At 36.1% G+C, this 24,694-nt stretch overlaps 2 protein-coding genes across 2 annotated transcripts; one reads left to right on the forward strand and one right to left on the reverse strand.

The window, feature by feature from the left end:
• Nucleotides 1-218: 218 nt before the first annotated feature.
• Nucleotides 219-2,630, forward strand: LOC105700035 (40S ribosomal protein S3a). The gene is made up of 5 exons (XM_012425578.1): nucleotides 219-302; nucleotides 840-943; nucleotides 1,235-1,557; nucleotides 1,873-2,034; nucleotides 2,418-2,630. The coding sequence occupies exons 1-5, from the start codon at nucleotides 241-243 to the stop codon at nucleotides 2,568-2,570; spliced, it is 804 nt and encodes a 267-aa protein (XP_012281001.1). The 5' UTR covers nucleotides 219-240; the 3' UTR covers nucleotides 2,571-2,630.
• A 539-nt stretch (nucleotides 2,631-3,169) lies between these two features.
• Nucleotides 3,170-24,652, reverse strand: LOC105700034 (putative fatty acyl-CoA reductase CG5065). Its single transcript, XM_012425577.2, has 9 exons — nucleotides 24,496-24,652; nucleotides 15,572-15,817; nucleotides 7,353-7,516; nucleotides 6,104-6,239; nucleotides 5,602-5,801; nucleotides 4,547-4,799; nucleotides 3,806-3,996; nucleotides 3,476-3,733; nucleotides 3,170-3,389 (listed from the first exon to the last, which is right to left on the reverse strand). Exons 2-9 carry the CDS (start codon nucleotides 15,785-15,787, stop codon nucleotides 3,254-3,256), a joined length of 1,554 nt encoding a protein of 517 aa, XP_012281000.1. The 5' UTR covers nucleotides 15,788-15,817; nucleotides 24,496-24,652; the 3' UTR covers nucleotides 3,170-3,253.
• Between the last annotated feature and the right edge of the window lie 42 nt (nucleotides 24,653-24,694).

Consider the following 24,694-nt stretch of genomic DNA (forward strand, 5'->3'; position numbering starts at 1 on the left):
ATTAATATGCGGGTTTTCATCGTGTGTAAGCTTTTTAATACTATTTTCTCCTTAAAACTATCGTATATGTATCGACGGGGTAAAATAAGACACAACAGTGAATGTTTTATCGAAATATTAAAATTAGTTCCGTTGCTAGCTAATTTTGGAACATACTCCATTCGGCATTTGGAATCACATGGAAACGCGACTGCAGCTTGTTTCCGGTGAAGGACCCCTTTCCGTTTTCTGTTTCTAAACATGGCGGTTGGGAAAAATAAGGGGCTCTCGAAAGGAGGCAAAAAAGGTGTAAAGAAGAAGATGTAAGTCGTTAATATTATATTAATACGATTCCTTGCATGTGCTACATTTATACACAATTAAATTAACTTTTCCAAATGTTGAGATGGCAGCGAATGAAACAGATTATGGTGACTCGTGACACATTCACATCCTTGCGTTCCGGCATCATTACTCGATAATTTCATTTTAATTTAAAAGACAATCCCGAAAGTAGAAAACAAGTTATAATGCGACCCCGTACATTACGAATTTTTTAGTTTTTTAATGAGATAGCTTTAGTTACATTTGAATACCAAGTCTTTATGGTTAAAGTAAACCACTAAAAATGTTACTACACTGCTAAAGTAATCGCATGTGAGTGCTACAGAAAGAATTTGGGTTTGTATATAAATATCTGTAAATAGTTAATTAATTGCTGTTTCAATTTCGTTTTAGTTATCTAGTCATCTGTTATAACCTCAAAAGTTATATTAAAATGTGGAGGATGTACAATTTACTTTTTTATAACATTTTTATCTTATATTCTTACATTTAAATATATCTCATTTTAATTGCAGTGTTGATCCTTTCACTCGTAAAGATTGGTATGATGTTAAGGCCCCAACCATTTTTGATAATCGCCATGTGGGAAAAACATTGGTTAACAGGACGCAAGGAACAAGTGAGTTAACATCATTTATTATTGCCAATAAATGAATTGGATTCTATCATGCTCTAGTTTTGATTTATATAATTTAGATAAAACTACATGCAACACCAGCTCCACATAAGATCAATATTTCTTCTGTGGCGTTTTACGTTGCTATAAAAAAATTCAGTCATGATACCAGGTCATATCTGTTATCCTTAGGATATGACAAATTGTTTGCTTGAAACAAAATTATTTAACATATACAATTGCAAATGCTGATTCATACTGTGATAAATAAATAATTAACCTTAATGTTATTAGAGATTGCATCCGAAGGCTTGAAACATCGTGTCTTCGAGGTGTCCTTAGCTGATCTGCAAAATGATCAAGATGCCGAGCGGTCATTCCGTAAATTCAGACTGATTGCCGAAGATGTTCAGGGACGAAGTGTATTGACTAACTTCCATGGTATGGACTTAACCACAGACAAGTTGCGATCGATGGTCAAGAAATGGCAAACCTTGATCGAAGCTCATGTTGATGTGAAGACTACCGATGGCTACTTATTGAGAGTTTTCTGTATTGGTTTCACCAACAAGGATCAACTCAGCACAAGGAAAACTTGTTACGCTCAACATGCTCAGGTATGAAATCGAGTTTTCTGTAATAATTATCAAAAGTAATAAACTTTATTTTTCATAATCTATATTTTATTTAAAAATTAAATATTTTTAAATCAAAAATGTGCAACGAAACTTCTATCTGAGTTTTTAGTAACTTACATGGATATACTATGTTGCGCAGAGGAAAGCAGATGCTTACCACACAATTTCAAGTATAGATATTGTGAAATAATTTTCTGCGACACTTTCTAACAATGTTTACACTAATGCATGTAATGGTTAAAATGGTCCTGCAGAATCGATGTATTTCTAAAAAGTATTACCATATTTGTTTAGGTTCGCAATATCCGCAGGAAAATGGTTGACACCATCACAGATAACATTGCCAAGGGTGATCTGAAAAATGTTGTTACCAAACTTCTTCCCGACGCCATCGCTAAAGACATAGAGAAAATATGTCAAGGCACTTATCCACTCCATGATGTCTTCATTCGCAAGGTTTGTCTTAAACACAGATCTTGTTCTAATATCGTAAACACAGACACGTGGTCTTAGGGACTGTCTCAATTTTTTCGCAAATAAAGTGCAGATAATAGTTAAACTCTACGAAAGTTAAGCCTTTTAGTAACCAGATAGAATTAATAGTGCTCGGGGAGATTATATTTATAAAAAGTATGTAGAGAAAACAGGATAGAATGCATGGCCTGATCCAACAAGGTTTGCGAGACCACTTGGCTGTATTTCAAAGTTAACATGTTTCAATCTTAATACGATTCCTATATTTTTGTATAAATCTTACATAATGCATTTTATAGAAAATGATGGAATAATGTTTATTCTGATCAATGCAAGATATTTAATAATGATCTTGTATTTTATAGGTAAAAGTATTGAAGAAGCCACGTTTTGAATTGAGTAAACTCCTTGAACTCCACGGCGAAGGTGGCAGCAGCAAGAGTGGGGAAGTTGGAGAAACCGGCTCCAAGGTAGATAGGCCTGAAGGATACGAACCACCTGTACAAGAATCCGTTTAATAGAGGTGTTACTCGTAACTACTCTTTATAAAATAAAAAAAAATTCTATTGCGGAATTTACGTGTGTTGTTTCACTTTCCATATACACTCGAACCTTTTCTACTATGGTACCCCTGTTACTATATCTGTCCTATAACATGATATTCTTATTAGTGTTTCTGTATAGCGTGATTTAGTAAACTTAGACAACCCTCTTTATAGCACGAATTTTTCCACCGTGCCGTTTTAAAATTAAGTTTCGTTCAATACGGTTTCAATACAACATGGAACGAATTAACCATGTCATAACAGGAATCAAATTCTTCATGTATTACTGTAGTAAACTAATAAGTGATACATTTTGTCTTGTAATAGCATTTAAATCGTGATTACTCGTAAACTCGTAAAAAAAATGTATATATTTTCATCCAAAATTGTCAATTTCAAAGTTATGAAAAATTTAGTACGACTCGGAAAGAAGTTATCTCTGTTTAACCTGTGTTAATTCTTGCACAAAATCTAATTTGGCATTGGCAGCATTTATAAATTAGAATGTCAAGGAATCAAAGGAAAGATTTTAATAACGAAACCTAGTTCTACTCTTAAATATGATACTCTTATAAACAAACTGCATAGAATTAACGTTTTATTTGGTCATATTATAATGCAAAGGTACTTGAAAGATTAAGACTATGTGGAATCAGTTATGGAGATTGTATCTTAGAAATATACGTCCAACTGCTGAACACCAGCGATCGAAAGCTGTCACTCCAAGAAGCCAGCAGGTAGATCAGAAATACGCAAAATAGGATCTTTGTGATTACGTCCACCCAGTACATCCTGTTACATGGAAAACAGAAGAAAATTTTTTGTTATAAATCATACACATTGACGGCAAAATAATCAGTTTTTCAATTGTGACTTACACTCTCAAGTGTCGACGGGCTGCTGGTAACGTATCGGGTGGTTCGTTCAGTATGTAGATTCTTGCAGCCCTTATGCAGTCCTCAAAATATGCATCTATATCCATGTCATCACCATGGAGCTGATAATTCTTCTTCTCTCGAGGATTAAATTTATCCCTGACTCCTAACATGTTTGAGTTAATAAATTCCCACTGATTGTTAGCGTAATATTCAAAAACCTCAAATCCTTTTTGAATACGTCGATGGACTCGACACATGCTGCAACAACGTTTAGGATTAGCATCTTTTATAGAATTTCACGTAATGAATTCTTAGGGGTATTCTCCTCACATTGGCTTGTGACCGGCGAGGAATATTAATGCATCGATGAGGTAGGCTGGTATCATGTGGAACAGTAGTACGCAAATATTGTGCATAAGTCGTGATTTCTTCATACTCCCCCCAGGATACCAAACAATCCCGTTTAAAGGCACTTTCTCGGTGATTCGACGTCCTCTCTCTATAATCTCTGCCCACGACACCTGCCAAGCATATCATTTATTAGTATATAAACATTATCCCGGAAACACATTTTCTATTAAATTTAATTCAAGCGCCGCCGAGTTCACCTATCGCGCTGCATCTTTTTAAATTATTATTTCTTTTTTCAATATCAAATCTTATCCTGGCCCATTGAATTTGTTAAGACTAGGAGGATTAAGAAACTCGGTAGAGTTTCGCACCAAATATACATACATAGAGGCGCGAAACTCTAAACTAGTAATGATCTGCGATGTTTAGCTCGGCGCATCAAACTAGACACAGAATGTCGTTTTCTGAACCTCTTGAATGAACAATGTCAACTTCAGCCAGGTCATCGAGATTGGACTGGGGTTCCGCGTTTTTTTGAGCTATCAACTAAACCGATTGATACATTCAATACAGAGATATGCAATTTTTAATATTCCACTTCGCTCGGGTTGCTTGACATTTTTCCGTCGACCGCTTTCGGTAGTACCGCAGGGACGTCATTACTTATTTCAGAGATCAAGTTTATTCTCGCTTTGTATTCTAAGCGTAACTTAAACTTGCCTTGAATTCACTACTACTAGTGAGGTTGTAGACCCGTTTCTCGTGATCTTTGAAATAAATGAAGTTCCAGGAGCTAGCGAGTATGGCGTTCACAGCGATGTCAACGGGAAGATAATCCGCGTAACCGTCTTCGTTGCAGTACATTGTCCTGATGACACCCTTTCCAGCTCCTATCAAAAGACCCGTAGGTCCATTGATATTGTCCGTCCAACCCGGAATTGGCTCCTTCCAGACTGGGATCACTATGCTAGGACTAAAGTCCGAGAATCATTTATAATTCACATATACTATATACATAGATGTTTCATTTAAAGAAACGCAAACGGTAGGTTATTCTTTTCTTTTCTTTTCTTTTATTTAAATTTCTACGGGAGAGTCCTCTTAAGGTGAAGTGAAACACGCCGAGGAACTTGATCGACATCGATAAGGAAGATTTTTCTAAATGCCTACGTTGCCGACGTTCGTTTTTATATTGACAGCTGTGTCGAATTAAATTGAATATAGTACCAAATGAAATACTACACATGTCGTTTTCGTACAATAAATATCAAGAAATCGAAGTGAAACTCCAGAAATCCTCTGAATTCATGTTTTCTGGAGCCCTAATTGACTGCAAAGGGACTCCCTGCGCCATCTGTGATTTCCAGGTGAATTAAATTTTCACTCCGAGACCTCGTATTCCCATCGTTTTGGGATAGAAGCGCATACAACACTTTTTTTGCCTTTATCCCGTTCCAATGCGAGTTTATCGATTACCAGAGTGTTCTAAATTGTCGTAAAATTGTACTGATCCTTTTGTTTCTCATATCAGAGCCCTCGATAATTGTATATTGATCGAAATATGAGAGCTCGACGCCATTTTGATTCTGGTCTGGACTGAGTTAAAAAATTAAAAAAAAAATCCAAATTTTTAATGTGTCAGGACAATTCTTACATGATCAGGAATGATGTGTCAAAGTTTCGGACAATTTGGTCTAATACCTCTAAAAAAAAAAGTGTTGTATTCGAATCGACTGATTTGAAGGGGTTTTCACTTCACCTTAATCTATACTTACCGCAAAATGATTGCCGGCACATGTGGCATTGCTTCCTCGACAAGACCCTCGGATAACGCTTTGGTAAAGGCGTAAGTGTTCGGTAAGTTGCCAAGGATCTTGTCGGTCATCGCTTCGACAACTTCGTCCTCCATCCATTCGACACACTTGATGATCTTGTGAGGATCCGCAGGCGGTGGATATGGTTGTTCGCCCAAAACCTAGAGAAATGCCAACTGAGATGATTGTAAACGTCGGCCAGCGGTCACCGGAAGTATTAAAGCTACAACTACTAACGTCACTTTGACATAACATTTATTTATCGAGACTCTGTGGCCTAATGGGCACTGTCTCGCAGTCCACTAGTCGAGAATAACATGGTACTAAAGAATCAAATTTTAATAATGTTACATCACAGAAACAACTCAATATCATGTCACACAAACATTTTAATATGTTCGAGCCTAATGGATAAGAAAAAAAAAAATGTAACATTGATAATCAACGACCTTCGGATACAAACCTTCTCCTCCAGATGGCAATACGCTGTACTGATGTGGGCAAAAAGTATCAACTTTTTCATTTCCTTCGCCAGGTCTAACATTTGCTTCGTACCTCTCGTGTTAAGTATAACGGCTTTCTTTAGCAGCTCGTCAAATCTAAAATCAAGATGAATAATCAATTATTTTTTTCCCTTAAAAAAAAAGAGAAGAGTAAATCCACTTATCCTGAAATCAAAGATACGAGTATGTCGGGTTACTTAAACTCGATAAAAGAATTAACTCTTTGCGAGCATTCCCGGCAAGGCTATCGTGCCTACGGAAAATACAACCGCAAAGAGTTAATACTGAGAATCAATGCATACCGTAAACGAAAAGAAGATAAATATTAATGAAAAGTATGCATAAAAATGTAAAACTCTACGACGAACTTACTGTGGGTTTACTTCCTAAATTTCGATTCTATTAAAATTAATAGCGTAATTTCTTTTCTCTGTACCAAACGACATGAAATAGACCTACTGTAAACGAATTCATAATCGAAGTATCTTCACAGGAATTATATTATAAATTGGTTTAAGGTGAAGTGAAACACGTCGAGGAATTTGATTGACGGCGATAAAGAAGATTTTTCTAAATGCCTACATGGCCGACGTTCGTTTTTATATTGACAGCTGTGTCGAATTATATTGGGTATTGTACTAAATGGCATACTCCGCTTGTCGTTTTTGTACAATAATTATAAAGAAATCGAAGTAAAACTCCAGAAATCCTCTGGATTCATGCTTTCTGGGGCCCTAATTGCCTGCAGAGGGACACGCTGCGCCATCTGTGATTTCCAGGTGAATTCAATTTTCACTCCGAGACTTCGTATTCCCATCGTTTTGGCATAGAAGCGCATACAACACTTTTCTTTGCATTTATCCCGTTCAAATGCGAGTTTAACGAATATCAAAGTGTTCTAAATTGTCGTAAAATTGTCCTGACCCTTTCGTTTCTCATATCAGAGCCTTCGATAATTATATATCGATCGAAATATGAGAGTTCGACGCCATTTTGGTTCTGCTCTGGGCTAAGTTAAACAATTTTTTCCAGAAAACCAAATTTTGAATGTGTCAAGACAATTCTTAGATGATCAGGAGTGATGTGTAAAAGTTTCGGACAGTTTGGTCTAATACCCTTAACAAAAAGTGTTATTCGAATCTACTGATTTGAAGGGGGTTTCACTTCACCTTAAGACTGGACAAATGTTTAGTAATTAACTATGCTGACCTGACAGTAGCCGCTGCATGGTATACTATACTAACTCTGTCGCAAAGCAACTTTCGGTCTTCCGGAGAAATACCCAAACCTGGAAGGGACACATCTCCACTGATTACCGTAACCGAATCCTGCAAAGCTGCCAGACCTCTTTGTTCGCGGACCTTTTCGAACAACTGAAACAAACGACAAAATAAACGTGATAAACGACAGACAACTCAGTTCCGTTTTTAAAAATGCTCGACTGGGATAGGATTCAAGAATTCACAGTTTCGACGCAAAAGTGACGATTTCACTTTTTCATTTAAAATCTGATTCTTTTCCCGCAAGTTCAACCCACGCAGAAGTAAATTTTCTGCAAATCTTAATTACATCCCATTCCCACAATGTATTCAGATTTACGTTAAATTCCGTAATGAGGAATACATTACTACACGCAGAAAAATATTTGTGTTTTAGTATCAACACAATTTGTATAACCGTTTCTTTTTTCTATTTAAATATCATTTAATTTCAATTTGTTGTCTAAGAAGTCGATTATGCTTCTGGCCTTGGCGAAGTGGACATTAAAATCGCCGCTTATTATTATCGATGTCCCGTCGCAATTATTTTTCGTTCACGGAGTTGATTACTATTTACATTCATCTTTTTGTGTATTAATACTGAGACAATTTGCGTAAACGTTTTCGTTAGTGTTGGTATTAGCGCGTTATTCTCTCAGCTGGCATTTAAAAGTGAAATAAAAAATAGTGTAATTAAAACGCAAATATGATTAATAATATCTAATAAGTCTTTTTAAGTTTCATTTCTAACACGTGTGGCGATTAGGCAGCGATTTTGTTTTTTCGTTATCAATGGTTCTCTAGGTGCACCTGATTGCATTGCAATAAAGTCATTAGCCGTCAATTGAGAGTTGTGAATTGTCGCAACCTTATGACTGTATGCGTGTTGAACGAGAAACTTCATGAGCTCCCGTAGCAGTATAAGATTAATGTAAAATGGTTACTTGAAGGACAACCAGATTTGCCCGATGATATCACCTGATTAGAAACCAAGAATCAAAGATCAAGGTGAAGGATGGTGTCGACTTCGAACACTTGTTTTAACAATATCTAGTATATTCGAGCCCTAGGGGGTAAACTTATATAGAAATTGTCAATTAATCTACGTCACTGAAGAATAACATAACTTTCGACTCTAAGTTTCATTTAATTTGGTCCTTTAACAAAGTCTTTTAATCCAAACAAACGAAGTTTCTATATAAAATTTGGCAACTTGTGAAATCGACTTTTCTGCAAAGTGCTGTTATAAATTAATTTCTGATGTATGCCTCAGTAATTGAAATATTAATTTTGCACGTGATAAAATGGTCTCATTTCGGTACACACTGAAGCTAATAACAAACATTTGGTTTAAGTAGACAGTTAAGTTAAAAAAAAAAGTCAACAAGTGAATCCTCATTTCGTGTAATGTTTGGTATAACGTTTTATGTTTAACTAATTCATAGTTGCTATATATAGTTAGGCATGCATTTGGCGTAAACGTATTTCATTTCTTTGCCCTTATTCATCTTACTTTATACGATGAGTCAAATATGGACGTACTGGTTAACGCATTTTAACAGGGGAATTATGGGCAGTAAATATCCGGCAAGATGGTCTCTCATCCATGTTTGGCAAACAATAGAAAGTGAAAATATCATATATTCAGCCATCTGATAATAACACTGTTCACACGTGATGGTTACGTGTAAATCCTGACGGTTAAACTTTCAAGACATGTAATACTGTAAACATGATCATCTGATCAGTTCTTGTGCTGTGTGATATTGATTTTTTATTACGTTCATTTATTATTCCATTTTATCAATACCGAATCCTCTCCAATTAATAAACATAATGAGGATAAAATAAATGTTGTTAAATTAATAGTAAAGTAATATAGACGAAATTAGGTATCGCAGATCTATTTTTAAATAAATGACAATCTATTCCTGTAATAAATCGATTGATCATGATGTTCTTGGCAAATATAGGCTTCGCTTCCATAATGATAGGTCGAATCATGAACCAACCTCAGCCTTTCGCCGATTTCATAAAGTTGACCATGATCATGAACAATCGGCCAGGACAATTATAGAACTGGAACGGACATTACTCGACCCGAAACCTTCGCGTAATTATCGTGTACAGCCTCACTGAACAACAAAATTCCACCTTGAAAGTTGTTTTGTACATTGTTCTCATACTTCAGAAAACCGCGAAATCTAGCCACTTTTTTTGCCAAAAAAGACAATTCTTTGTAATATCTTTTACGCAAATGATCTTTCTCCTTTTCATTGGTAACACATGGAAGTTCGCAATACAATTTTGTTTCACGAGTCTTTAATGTTCTTTGTATAAATGAACAAGTTTCTCACATAAGTGTATTTGGCTCGAAATTTTACTGAATTTCTTGATAAAATGTATCAATGAAATAACAAAACAATTTAAGTGTACATAAGGGTCTGCAAGAAGCAATGATACCCCTTAAACTTCTCATACAGCATCAACGTTGTAAGAATAATAGGGTAATTCGAGTAAAGTGCACATTATTATTCCGACAATGTCGGTTGTTTTACTTTGAATCGTGAATTACAGTTTACGTATAAAAAACTTGCTGATATAAAAAAAGAAATAAGCGTATCCAAAACTCGTAGACGAGGGAGCTCTAGGCTTTCGTTCTTTCTGAAAGTAGTTACGTGCTTTGCATAAGCATGAAGTAAGAATATTTACACAAACGAACGTTCAAGCCGCGACGAGATGAAAGTTCTTCCCCGGTTGTGCAACTTCTCAATTCTGGCAGGTAATTTTTTTTTATTTTGTATTCCGCGGTGACATGGCAAAAAGTCCCATGAATAGAATACTTCGGTTTGCGTGGGCTTAGCGCAATTGCATTTACGGGACTCTCTTTGCGGAATGCCGCAATACTTTCGTCCCATCGATGGTCGAAAAATACATACAGCATTAACAATACAATTACAATGAGACGCAATTTCATTTCAACATTTCAGCTGACATTTGATCATTTTCAAGAACAAAATTCTCTCCCGCTTAAGAATAATGAGCCATCATGTCAATCAAGAATCTCGGAAGAGTTTCGCGCCAAATACAGACACGTGCACTTACACTTTACGTGTAAGACAAATTCAAGTGGAACGCTGATTAATTTATTAAAAAATGTAGGTCGTCGTTAAAATGGCGTTTTCTCCGCGCACACCGTAATTGCATATGTGGAATATAAAAAAAAAATGTGCGTTGAATAAACTTTTCATAACGTGAATACAAATTAGGTAGTGATTTATTAGACATTTATTTGCGATGCACCAACAAGAGTGCTTCGATCACCGTTATTGATATTATACTATCGTTCAATATACACATGGACTTTCGCGACACCTCATTAGCAAAATATAAATATTAAGAAACGTCATCCGAGTTATTCGGTAAATCACTTTCCCAGCTGAAGACTCGCAAGTCTAGGTTGCGTTTCCTTACCCGGTGATTCTACCGCAAGTGACAAAATTATTATTCAAACCCACCTCTTCATCGTAATACTTTAACACCGGTCATATTTCAGACACGTCAACGTACCTAATTAGTATACCATGTCTGAATAAAACTTCTGTCAAAAATGTTATAAAATTCACAGAACTTTTTTTAACAGTGCCATTCTCCCGCGAGTAATGTAATCCGGAGTTTTGCCTCCAAGTACGTCAATCAATCTTTCGTTTTACAAGGAAAACGGGCCCAAAAGGGGATTTTCGCGCAAGATTGTTCTCTATTCTTTCATCGCACATGCACTTCCGAGAAATTCACGGGGCCCAAAAGAAGGTTATGCAAATTGCGCTGACTCGGCACTTCTCGGCAAAGGCTGAAAGTCGGCGCTGTTTAAATTTCGAGATTATGTAAACGGCATTCCTCGGACACAGATCGAGCAAGATCGAGTCTACGACGATTGCGCCGACTCGTTAGGTGTCCGTTTTACTTCGAAGTACTTGCAATCGAGTCCCTTCACGTGTCGATTGCCCCCCCCCCCTAAACTTACGGTTGTGTACATGTTTATTTAACCTATATAAGAAAGGTACAGCGAAAACACGCGAAACAAACATCAACGAATAACATTCCGTCCTGGGTTACTCATATTCTACACTAATCTTGCCAAATCCATGGGCTTGTGAAAGTATTGAAAAACGTAATGCGCAACTCGAGGTTAAAAAATCCTTTTAAGGGGGTGCGAAAGCGGCATCCGAAAGTGCAATTGTTCATACAACTTTTCTACGAACTGGGTGTCTCAAATCGTTTCATATTTTAAAACGTGAATATTGAGACCCTAAGGTAGGTCCTGAAACTCGCGAAATTTCATTTTTTGTAAATTATTTTTAAAATACCTATAAACAAAATTGAAAAGAATTGAAATTTCACGAGTTTCAGGACCTTCCTTAAAGTCTCCCTATTCACGTTGTAAAGTTTCGAACTATTCGGTAAAACGAATTGAGAGAAAAGTTTTATAAACAAAACCCCTTCGACGCCACTTTCACATCACCTTAACCTCTTGCGCTAGAATTCTTTCACCGGATATTCATGAAAAGTAGGGTCCAAATAAATTTCCAGCTTATTGGTACTTTAAATCATTTGACACATGATTAGGCATTGATTATTTCTAATTAATCTAACTTTCTAGGAGCAGAACCAGACGACTTAAGTGGCGCGTTATTCCCATTCTTGAAATGAATAACCGTCTATGTGCATAGCACGTCCATTCCAACGCAAAAGGTTAATCCAACTGTTTTTTTTTCCATTTGATTTTTTTTTTATGTCGCACCAACATCGAGATTATCAGCTACGATCCTACACCGACACTGCAAGATGGAGCAAAGCTTGGTTTTGTACAGATACCGAAGTATTAGAAAATGCATTTTTTAATCGAAAACAAAGTGAGATTTCATGGTACAATTATTGAACTTAATATATCATTTGTTTTTTCAGATATATTAAAAAATTGGCGAGGTACAGCAATTCTCTGAAAAAGCTTTCGTTCTGCATCGCAAAAAAGACATTTCAAGTTATATTAAAAAAAATGATATATTAAGTTCAATACTATGAAATCGCGCTCTATTTTTGATTATAAAATGCATCTTAGTTATGAAAAACAATTCTTGAATTTCGCCTATGACAATTGCATATATCCCCTTAAAGATTGGTTGGCATCTTACTTGCGTTATCGAATTTGTACCATTCAAGGTGGCTGATCGATATGTGCGTGCTCTATGTATTGCATGTTGGGAGTCTATGTAAGCAGTGGGTAATATCTCTTCAACTTGTCTCTAAGAACCTTAGCATTTTTACTTTCGATTCACCTTCTCAGGTATCGACTAGATCATCCCTAATTTTTATCAGGGGGATTTTTCTTACCTCCTACCGCGGCTCCTTCGTTCTCGAAGGTATCGCAATTCAGATTTAGTTTTCTTGAAATTACACCCAACGAATTTTTCGATAGCGACAGTTTACATTTCACACCGAAGGGAAACTCTGACCCGTTAGCCTTGTTTCATACACGCGCACGACGTAACTCTCGCTACCTCCAATGAACGCATGATTGCGTTAGAGCAGCCTGCTAAGAGATATGACATAATGGTACGGTGAACACTTTCACCAGACGATCATTCTTTCGCTACGTACCGAAGCGAGGCCTTGACTCTGTTTCTGCGAACCCGTGACGCCTCGCTTTTCCCCGGCGAATTTCACCGCACCGATTTCGCGATTTTGCAAACGCTTTTCCCGAATCGCCCTTTCGTCCCAGCCCGAACTTTTTACCAAAAAAAAACAGAAAAAAAAGGCGTTGCCGGATATTTACCAGTATCAAACAAAAAATCCAGTACTTACTATCTCGATCCAGCTTGGCACTTGTCACTAAAAACTATTTCAAATACTTCTAGAGTTGGAGTTAAAAAAAAAAAAGAGACGAAATTGTACGGAACAATTTTTCAAGCTTTCATGGATGTACGATCGTAGAATTTTGCAAGTCATTTTTTGCGGAATAAAAATTGAGCATTATTTAACTAGAGATTAAACGCGCATTGGTCATTTTGATCGAATTAATTAGTACGAATTCTTGTTTACCGCCACGCGTAAAATAAAAACTCCATATATGGAGGATGAGGTAATTAGAATGAATGTATCTTAACTTTTGACATTTTTTGCCGCAACGAACGTAGAAATATTTTTGAAAATATTGACATTTTTTTTTAGAAACCTTTTAATTAATTTTCCGCAGCTTCTGTCGTCGAAACTTGGCTCATAACATATGAAATTCAATTTAAATACGACTCTTTTGAACCACTATTATACAATTGATTGACTGCAGTAACTCTGCGCCTCCCAAATAATTCAACTATAATTCTGGGCATCTGCAATCTCCTGACTCACGAATCGACGATTTATTTGAACGCCTTATAATGTTAGGCTTCAATAATTATACCCTTGTGAATAGTCAATGGAATTGAGCAGAGGTCGCGGTTATTGGTAATAAAAAAAAAGGATTTCGCATAAATTTTACGACGGACGGTTTAAAGGAACTCGAATGACGCAAAAAAGAAGAACAAATGTTAATAACATAGAAAGTCGTTTCCCCCTATAAAATAAATACTGTATATTTCCATTAACACATAATTACCGGTCACTCTGTATTTGTTAATTTGTAGGCTTATCATTGAAATGCGGTGGAGGAAACGTTATTGACCTTTTACATATATTGACTGCTTGTTGTCAATAGAAGAGCGACAAGTAGGAAGTGCTTTGTACACTCCTTATGGTGTACTCGCTGTCACTGCAGGCTTCACATATTTATGCTAATTTGATATATACAATTACCACTAGCGAGTGCACCATACGTTGTATATAGGATTTCGTTTATACGTTTTACATTCAGTTACATATGCATATGTTACTTTTACATTTTTATGAAAAATGTTGATCTTACGGTATACATATATTGATATACCTGTTACATTAAAATCTCCTGCTATTAAACGGTTCTTACACGTATTGCACACATACCATTTCACGCGACGTAATTCCTGGAAATATATCATAGAAATATGAAATCCTTCCGAAAGTAACAAATGTTACAAAAGATTTTACTGCAAGTACATTTTCTCTCGTTGCGTGTACTCGACTTTATATAAGGTGCGATTTCGGTCGCAATAGCCTCGTTAAAACATTATTTTCGACATGGCGTCATTACCTTGTTATTATGGGTGTCTAATCATTTACAAAAAAAAATTATAATATGCATTTCGAAACGTACAAATCTTTATCAACGTTCATAGTTATGTTTCCTTTCAGTTCAAAAGGGGGTGCTGTACAATTGTACAATCTCTCATTGTTAGAACTACTTAATTGCTTTATGTCAAGTGGTTTCTACCAACCGACAATTATTTTTACTGCGTACTCAGTCTAACAGTTTTACTGATTTCATGGTCGATTAGTCAGGTCATTTAACCACTGTATTCTTTGTCTCACTTTTACATCTATTGTCAATTTATATAAAAAAAAAGTCATGCTGCCTAATCGTTACGTCGCATAATTAACTCTGGTATTTACCCATCCATAAACCGGTACATTAACCAGTAGATATGAACATAAGCAGTTAATTTTTTTTATTAACCGTGACCACTGATAAGTTTTTCCAAAGTATATCTGATGTAATTATAAAATTTGTACAAAAGATTACGCTCCTATGAAATAACATTTCTATTGTTACGTCCCGTGGTTACTTCTGACGCAAAATTTGTTTCTTTCGCCGACACATCCCGCAGTTAGAATTTTAGAGTTATGAATGCCTTCACAAATACCTTATATACCAGTAACCGTAAGCATAATAGTTTATAACTGACTAATTAACCTTTAATAAACTAATTAAAATAAACTAATTAACCAACGAACACCGACCTCGTATTCAATTATCTGAACTTTCGATTGCGCCGGTTCTTCCTGTTACGGTTACAGTTATTGCTACGTGAGATATATGAAAAGGCCTTGTCATCTACTGAGCAATTGAACGAGAATGTGTGCGTCTCGCCCCGAGTTTTTTATCCAAGATGTGTGAAATTTTTCAAATGTAACCGCATGATTCGAATCGATGGCACATCTTCAAAAGTGATTAATAATTAGTACGCTTCGAAGACTCACTGCGGAATTGAAGATGTCATCCAGTCGGTGTTTGGGGTCCTTACCCTTCTTCGGTCTGACGAGTATGTAAATCTTTCCAACTTTGGGGAGGCATCGCAGGAACTTCTCCATCATGACTTTCCCCAAAAATCCCGTCCCTCCAGTCAGCAAAATTTCCCGGCCCTCAAAAACCTCAGCTATCCTGTCGGGCATGTCTTCCATCGTTGGGTCCGCCATGATTCTCCCAGACGATCGATGGATACTTTTCTGGAATTTCAAAAGCATATTTAATTCCGTCAAGCCTTCGAAACATACGTTAAAGGAGTACCCTTTCTATGCGGTACATTTTTAACGACAATAATGTCAGATGTATATATTCTCTCCGTGATTTGAAAACATTTTCGGATGTCTCTCCAGCATCGAAGCTAATAATAAATTAAAAATATTAAAAAGTTAAGACATCTCTTTCCGCAGACAAAAGTTTTCACATCCGAACGAGAATGCACTCGGTACATTATTTAAATTCTACATTTACAAAATTCCTCCACCTCGATTCGATGTTTACATATTATTTATTATTAAAAAGGTCTACCGGAACACCCGAATGTTTCCTAAAACAGACGTCATTTCCTTCTAAAGAGAAAAACCTAATTCCTTTGGAATTTTTCCACGAGCATTTCTGTACATTCCTTCCGAGTCTTCGTTTCCACATGTTTCATTCAATGTTTACATCTTGTTTATTATAAAACGGGCTATCGCAACACTCGAATGTTTCCTAAAGCATTTCTGTACATTCCTTCCGAGTCTTCGTTTCCACAGGTTTTAATCCCGACGACTAACTCCCCAGCTTACGTTCTCTTTCCTCAAACTTGTTTTTTCCCTTTCTCTATAGTAGTTTTTTCCTCAATAACCTTCCGCATGTTTTAAGCTACGACGCCAATCGCCACTGCAGGGACTACCTCGAAAGTTTTTACAAAGAAAACGAAAACCATCGATTCGTCTTAAATCTTCAGCCAATTTTCTTTCATTTTTCCATCCTGAGAAAAAGATATCATTGAACCAGAGAAATATATCTTTGAATAGTACCAAAGAAATATTATGTCAACTCGAAGAATAATTATTTGACTCGAATGAACTTGTCAGAAATTGTCATCATTCCGATGAAACGTCGCACTGCCGGACATTTCCTTTGGTTCACACAAAAGCGAATGTTCATCTTTTTTTATTTATCAAGTCTGATGATACATTGGAGTAATCGATCTTATGGGAAGAACATTTGCTTATACACTCCTCGCTAAAAAATCGTCACGCCTAGAAATAAAAATCACGCAAATCAATGGCTATCATATATTTTTTAGGACAGTGATTCGATTTTCATTGAAAACGATTTGTCATTACCGGGATATATAATCAAAGTGTCCTTTCACTATGACGAACAATATAAGTAGTTATCTGATATGCACAGTATTGATTATAAGGTGTTGCAGTTTTTTCGGTCAGCAATATTTTTCGGAATTACGAATCTCAACCTTTGCTTTTACAGTACGACTGTGTATATAATCTAGGGAAAGATCATACACCATGAGCGTTTCCACGTGCATACTCGAGTAAATGGCAAGGCATTAATAGGTCAGAACAGATATGGTCTATCCGTGCTCAGCTCGAGAGGATGTATATGGTATATAATGTACATAAGGCTACATGATCACCAGGTCGAGCGTTCATGCCACTTGCCCATGTACACGTATTACGTTAGAGTCCCACAGGTGAGGTTGGCCAAAGAAACAGGTTGTGCAGTTAACATTACAGCTTCCTTACCATAGTAGGTGAGCAACAACTGATTCCTTACATAAATTCATCTACATACATAGGTACGGTAATACTCTTCACCTTGCCTTTCGTAATACCAATGGAAAATAAACAACTGGTTATGTGGTTAATCAGGGCAAACTCGATCGTACCATATCGATACGTCGAAAGTACTTTACAGTTACTGTAACGCCTTTATTTCGGTCGAAAACACTCAAAATTGTTTAAATAAATAATTAGAATATTGACGTAAATGTTCCCTTGATAATAATCATTTTTCGGGATGGCTTATATGGTGTATTTTCATCCCATTGTAATCACTTGGCGAAGTATATTGCTTTGTTTTATTGTACTAGCTTTAGGGTATTCAATGATCCAATTGTAATAAAATATTAGTTTATAAACATATGAAACGTTTGATTGATAAACAAAGATGTTACAATTGACCTGGCAAATCAAATGCAGTCAATGTTTCCTGACAAATATATTGCCGTGAAATATACCAAATAATTTCATAAAGCAAAACATCGCGAACGCATTTCGAACGACTAGACATTACGGAGATATGTAATTGTTCCTTGACAATTCTGCCAAGGCTGTTACAACAATTATTCCCAATGACAAGAAGGATCGGTGACTGGTCAAGGTTCTACATAAAGAAAAAAAAAAATCTTAAACATTTACGACCATCAATTGGCGTTTACGGATCTCTCGATTATCTAAGTACCTAAGTTGCAAAATAGGATTTTATTAAAAAAAAAAAAAAAGAGGAGAAGGATGAGAAAACTAAAAAAAAGTTCAAACGTTACATAAATAAATCAGAAACGAGGATTTCAAAATCTTCCTAGAGGGGTAACCTCGCCTTTAAGTTAAGATTGAAAACGTTTGGTTTACATGCCTCATTGACTGATTACTATGTATGATCTAACATATGTTAAACAAATGAGCAACTTTCAAAGTGACCATCACATCACGAAATATGTTAATCTGTCAACGGTGCACGCAACTGTTACGCCATTCACAAAGAGTCCAAGCAACACCTTGCCTCTCCTCTAATCCTGATATTTAATCCTGAAAATATAACATTTTTTGCCAAATTGTTTATGATAAAACTGAATGTAAAAGTGTGCCATTCATTAATACGCTACCCGCAAGAAAAGGTCGCACAGAATGGAAATGAACATATATTGCTTGGGATAACGTCAAGAGAAAACGATTTTTGTTTAAAATAATGTGTAATTACCGAAATACTGTCAAAGTATCCGTTCACTATCCTGAACAATGTAGATGATTACCAAATACGTATAACTTTAATTATTAGACGTTACAACTTTTTTGGTGTATCCAGTATCAAGTAAGTTTTGAATAAATGATACTAAGCTCAAAGAAAGCTTGTATATCGTAATTATAGGTACATTTAACTGTACAGATGGTTACCATGTTTCAATAGAAATATTACTGTTCAGATTAATTTATGGAAATAATTAACATGAAGATATAAGATTAGACGTAGTCGTAAGCAAGATCTTTTTGTTGGATACATCTTTGCGATTAGGACCAAAGTCTAATGAGAATAAATTGAATTATCTCATTTTCGGAGAAGGGGTTCAAGACCGATGCGTTTGCGTCACTAGGTGAATGCCTTCTTCGTACTCTTACCGGAGATTATGCGAATATTAATTACTTCCCTGAAGCAACAACAACTAAGGTGACTATTGCCCCCAGTAAATTTCTGATCGTTCTCTCAAGGTAACACCAAGAATCTGATATCGTATTTTCGACCTTACGTAGCAATCAAATATTCCATCAAGCCGCTCAAATTTCGATGACTCTTAAATTTGTCGTAATTTTATGCTGGCTTCCGGTTAACTAAATTATGCTAACACGATTGTAGACGTCCAAAGCAGTCCGAGGTTCAAATTTAAATCAGTACTCTTAATAAAGAATCGTGTTTTAATCTGTTCCTATTTAATTATAACTATATTCGATAATAGAATTAAGACGAAAAACGGAATTAATTAAACAGGCGTTTTCGTGAACATTCCTGGAAGTTTTGGCGTTTCCATTTTTATTGAAATCTTGCTTCAAAAAAGAAGATACCGGAAGGTAGAAACTTCAATCTACGCTCAAACTTCCTTTTACTACTTGATTGCGCGATAAACAAGAATAATTGACTCGACCTTTGGACGTAAAAAATCGCATATTTTGTTCATCACGTTGCAGCTGTGAATAAGTACAGAAAGAATGCATTTATAAGGAATACAATGAGAATTGCGGATGCTATCACGGAAATAATTGAGAGTTGAAAAATATCCTTCGCGAATTTCTCAGATTGATATTTCCCTACTATGCGAGAGATAATAAGACAATCGTCATTATAACGTATTGGAGTAGATATGTTTGAAGGGCCTTTTTTGCACAACATTGAGAAAAGCATTCGTTCACGCGACATTTAATAATATTAATAGTCGGAATTTCTACATAAGAGAGCCATGACGTTCATTGATATTAATTTCATACAAAACAATTGATTTGAAGAGGCATGGAAATATTCAAAATTATGATCAAGTGTAGATCGACTCAGTTATGACATCTCTATTATTTGCGACACTAATAAATTCTTTGTAAAACCCAATTGCATCCTAACAATAAGGTCTAGTTATGTACATAAGTTTCTCAGTGATTTACTGTTTAGTTTTATTCATCTTATAACGTATTTACATCCATAAATTTCCTTCTATGTCAAAAAATGCTTATTGGTTGCACTTCCGCTTTTTCCTGTGCACGGTATTTTAGTTCCACATCATTTATACCATTCTCATTGTTGCTTTCTAAAACAGAGCTAAAAGGAAACTGCGCAAACATTTGCACATCACTGCATGTTGTTGAACAGTACAGTTATTACAATGACTAAGGGTAGCATTACAATCGGCGGATCCTTTTCCATTATTTTTTCTCGAACCAGTCAATAATTCAGTAATTAGCTTTTCCTTCCCGACAAAGATGTCGGCAGGCATTTTCTTGCGGAATGTGGCTTATTTTTTCTCCAATTAAATCCTGCATGTACGACGGTAATTGCTAATTGAAATCTCAATTGCAGGGACATTAACGCCCATTGGGGCGAGAGAAGTTCGAGAGAACTTGACAAACAAAAATGCTAGAAATTAGTCAGCGGTAAAGGTGATTGAAAAAAGGATCGATACCGAAAGTGTTTGTCTATTTCCCTTTTTCCTTTTTCTTAAAGAGAGAAAGAGAGTGCTTTTGCTCTTATATATCGGCCAGTCGAGCAGAACTGGTTGCGGCATACTTATGTATAGTCAAAGGCCAACCCACGGAATCACAAATCAAAAGAAAAAGGGAAAACATAATTGGCCTATTTGTGAAATTCCGGGATTAAGACGCGTCATATGATTTTAGTCGCGAGTCCAAGCTCATCCGGTAATTCAACGGAACTTTTTCAAAACGAACCCTGTAATAAAAAATGGAATTGTGAATTCCGCGAAAATGACTCCTAAGAGATAAATAAAATGAAAGACCTAAGTAATCGATCCGTTTGCGAAATCCCGAGTTTAATGCGTCGTATAATGTCGGTCATCGTTCCTTGCTCGTTTAGTGTTTCAAGACAACATTGCAAGAAGCTTCTGATGAAAAATACTGAAATGATAAGTTCCGAGAAAATGACTTCGGAGTGATCAATAAAATGGAAAGTAAGGGTAATCAAAGTCTCGATTTTAATGTATTGCATGGTCTTCGTTATCATCACGTTCGTTTTATTGGAGTTCTCGCAAAATGAGCCTGGTGACGGATATTGAAACTGTAAATCCTATTAAAAAGATCACGGAAAGATTAAGACTCGGCAGAGCTTCGAGCCAAATACAGTTGAATCAGAAATTCGTTACATTAAATGGAGAGTAACGTTCCAAGGCAATATTGCAAGAAGCGTCTGATGGAAAATCAGAAATGATAAGTTCTGAGAAAATTACTTCGGAATGATCAATAAAGCGGATGGTAAAGATAATCGAATTCCGATTTTAATGCATCGTGTGATCATCGTCATCATCAGATCCGTTTCAGTGAAATTCTTGCAAAATGAACCTAGTGACTGGTGACGAAATTGTAAATCCTGCGAAAATGGTTTTGGAACGATAATTTAAATAGAAGGTTACGTTATAGGTCCCCTCATGAAATTCCGAATTTAATATGTTATATAGTCTGAGTCGTCACTCTCTAAGCTGATGATTTAAAAAAAAAAAAAGAAGAAACAGAAGGAAAGATCTTAATTTCACCTCATTGATGTGTTTTCAATTTTTATGGCGATGGTGTAGTAAGGAAAGTGAGTTCAATTTGTTTATGCTTCTTTTTAACGTGATATAGGACGGAAAACGATTTTCAACATCGGAATAAAACGTCAGCGGCAAGGAAACCTTGTTCCAGCAAAAATGAGAAAGATATTATATTCGGATCGAATTTAATAAATGCTAAACGTAAGCGGAATCTTTCATTACAATGATAGTTGTCCTTTTCCTTGGCATATTGAGTAGAAAACAAGGTTGTTTAAACAGGTAAAAAACGGATCTGGGAAAGTCCACGTATGACGCACTCCACTTGGTCAACGCACTATCCCTACTTCTACAAATTCTACGTGATTAGTTTTTCAAGGCTGTTTCATCTCTCGTGTTTCAAACGTCTCCGCATGACATCAGTATACATTGGATTGCCGAAAAAATCTTGGAACACTCTACACTTTCATTATTAAAATTTGACAAAAATGTGCCGAGGCATCGATAAGTTGCCCAACAGATGGACCCACATCATACATAGAAATGGAAAATATATTGTTGACTGAAGTTATAATTCAAGAAATAATCATTTTCAAAGTTATGTTGCCAGTGACGCAAAACTTTCTGGCTACCCCAATATTTATTTTCTATATTCCTTTAAATAAGAGAACAAAGTTCAATAATGTAAATAGCTAGTAATACTGTATAATCCAATATTTACGTGGTATTCATTAAAAAATTTATTGGATAGTTTCTACGAAGATTTACTACATGGAAATAAAATCCCTGGGGGAATTAGAATACCTGTGCGTTGATTAAAAAGTGTTCTGGCATTGTATGATGAGGCTAAAGATAGAATTATTTTTTTAATCATACCCGTAGGACATAACCATGGCACAATCATTCATTAATACAGGACAATTATAGTCTATGTTTGGTAAAGACACCCCAAGGGATTTTTCATTTTTTTTTTCCCCATGAACTTGCTACGAAGATAGCCATCGTGCCAGTAACTTTAAGCATTATTATATAAACATCCACAAAAACAATTGAAATTATGAATCGTGCACTGGAAAAATGTGAAAAAGGGTTACGATGTCCAGCGTTCCTTCAATTCATAAACTGTACAATAATTAGATCGTGCATTGAATCGATTCTTTGTTTCGTATAATACGAGCAACTGTGAATCAATTACCATCATTCATGACACCATTTCCCAACTAATTTCACTTAACTTCCGCCTGTCGCATTTGTCAAAGGAATATATGCCGCTCTTGAGAAATCATTTTCACCTAATTTTGTAATGCTTTAGCAACGCGTGACAACAGTATTTTGCAAGCACAGGAAATGTCACAGAAACTGCAAATCTTCATTTATATGAACCTAGTCGATTTGTTAATGATCCGTACGTAAATTTATCTTTTTAAATTTCTTCTATTTCACAATGAAAATAACCTTCAAAACTGTCTTTTTATTGTTATGAATTCACCGACATTGCAATTTTTCATTTTTTTTTCGAAATCAGTTCACAGAATCATCTGAACGTCAACGCGTAAATATGTAGACCAAAAAGATCATTTACTGCCCGGGTACAGTATATGCAATTCTGAAAAAAAAAAGTAATTCTTCTTGTCTCTACTTGCCATCTGAAACGAACAAAGTGGTATTACGACTAGTGACGTCAATTCAGTAATATGAAATCTATCTGTATCGAATGAAGAAACGTCGTATGGTCGAATGATGAACGAATAATTTTTTTCGTAGTCAGCAGATATTTCTTCTGTCCCAGATATACTTGTGTCAAAATATAAAATTCTTCTCTCTAACAACGAAAAATAAGGAGAAAGTAAATGTCGATATCGAATTACTGTCAGGGAAGACGAAAATGAATTCTAACGTAACTATTTGCTTTCCGGATATCTGTTCATTTCTTTCTTTCCAAATTCTATTTGTTGTTTTGACAACAAACAAATTAATTCAACATCGTAGGAATACTGCGCTCGTTATTGTTTGTACTCGCACGTTGCAGAATTTAGTCCGAGACGTTCACAAAATGCCGCCATTTTGACTCACGTGACCTACGCACGTACATGCAGATGATTTCGACGAATCACGTTATTCCATACTACCACGAATGATTTTAACGCGAATTAAATTTCTACCACTCGTTCTGCATTGCAGTTTTCTATTGAATTCCACTTCTCTATTCGACCTCATAGATTAATTTCAACAATAACTTAAAGTATGAATTATTTCTTTTTAAAATTCATCGTTCCTCATATCTCGTGTAATATGCATTATATCGTATCATAAGAAAAAAAAGTTTATCTAAAACCGTTACAATGGAATTATCTAAATCCCACTATCATTTTGATTTCATCCGCTCAAACATTATTTCACTTAACTCAGGATATACGTAATTAGCATTGCCAAGTAAATCATTTACGAGATAATGCATGACTGCACCAGAAAATGCAATTTTAACCGACTTACAAAACATCGTTAATTCGACATCATTATTTTCACACTAATACGCACTCGAGTGTTTTATCGGTATCCTAAAATATTATTGTGTCCTGTCTCGTGACATTTGTTAACTTATTCATTTTCGCCCCTCGGGCACTTCTAACAAAGATCAATAGATCAATCGACGATCGTAATATCTCGTATAAAATCCATGTATAAAAGGATTAGTTGTTACGTCGGTCTTTTCTGTTTTTCTACGAATGAAGTTTACGTCGACATTCCCGCAACGTGGCGTTCCGGGATCATCGGGTGGATTCAAAGGTTGCGTTAAACATATTTACGTCGTAAGGGATTGTGGGAACGACGGTCAGGAATTTCGCTGCCACTCACCCAGGGGAAGCAGGTCGCGATCTTCGGGACACCCTGGACCGATCGAAGGGCACCAACGGTGATCCGTTGAAGCTCAGGACCCACTACGCTGGCTCCGAAGTTCGGTTGACGCGATCCGTCCAACAGCCCGATGCAGACTGAGCCATACTGAGCGCGCGACGCCTGCCGGTTATTCGTCGACGACCGGCCTTGCCGCTGC

Source organism: Orussus abietinus, unplaced genomic scaffold (assembly GCF_000612105.2).
Source record: "Orussus abietinus isolate OABI.00-Male unplaced genomic scaffold, Oabi_2.0 scaffold61, whole genome shotgun sequence".
NCBI lineage: Eukaryota > Metazoa > Arthropoda > Insecta > Hymenoptera > Orussidae > Orussus > Orussus abietinus.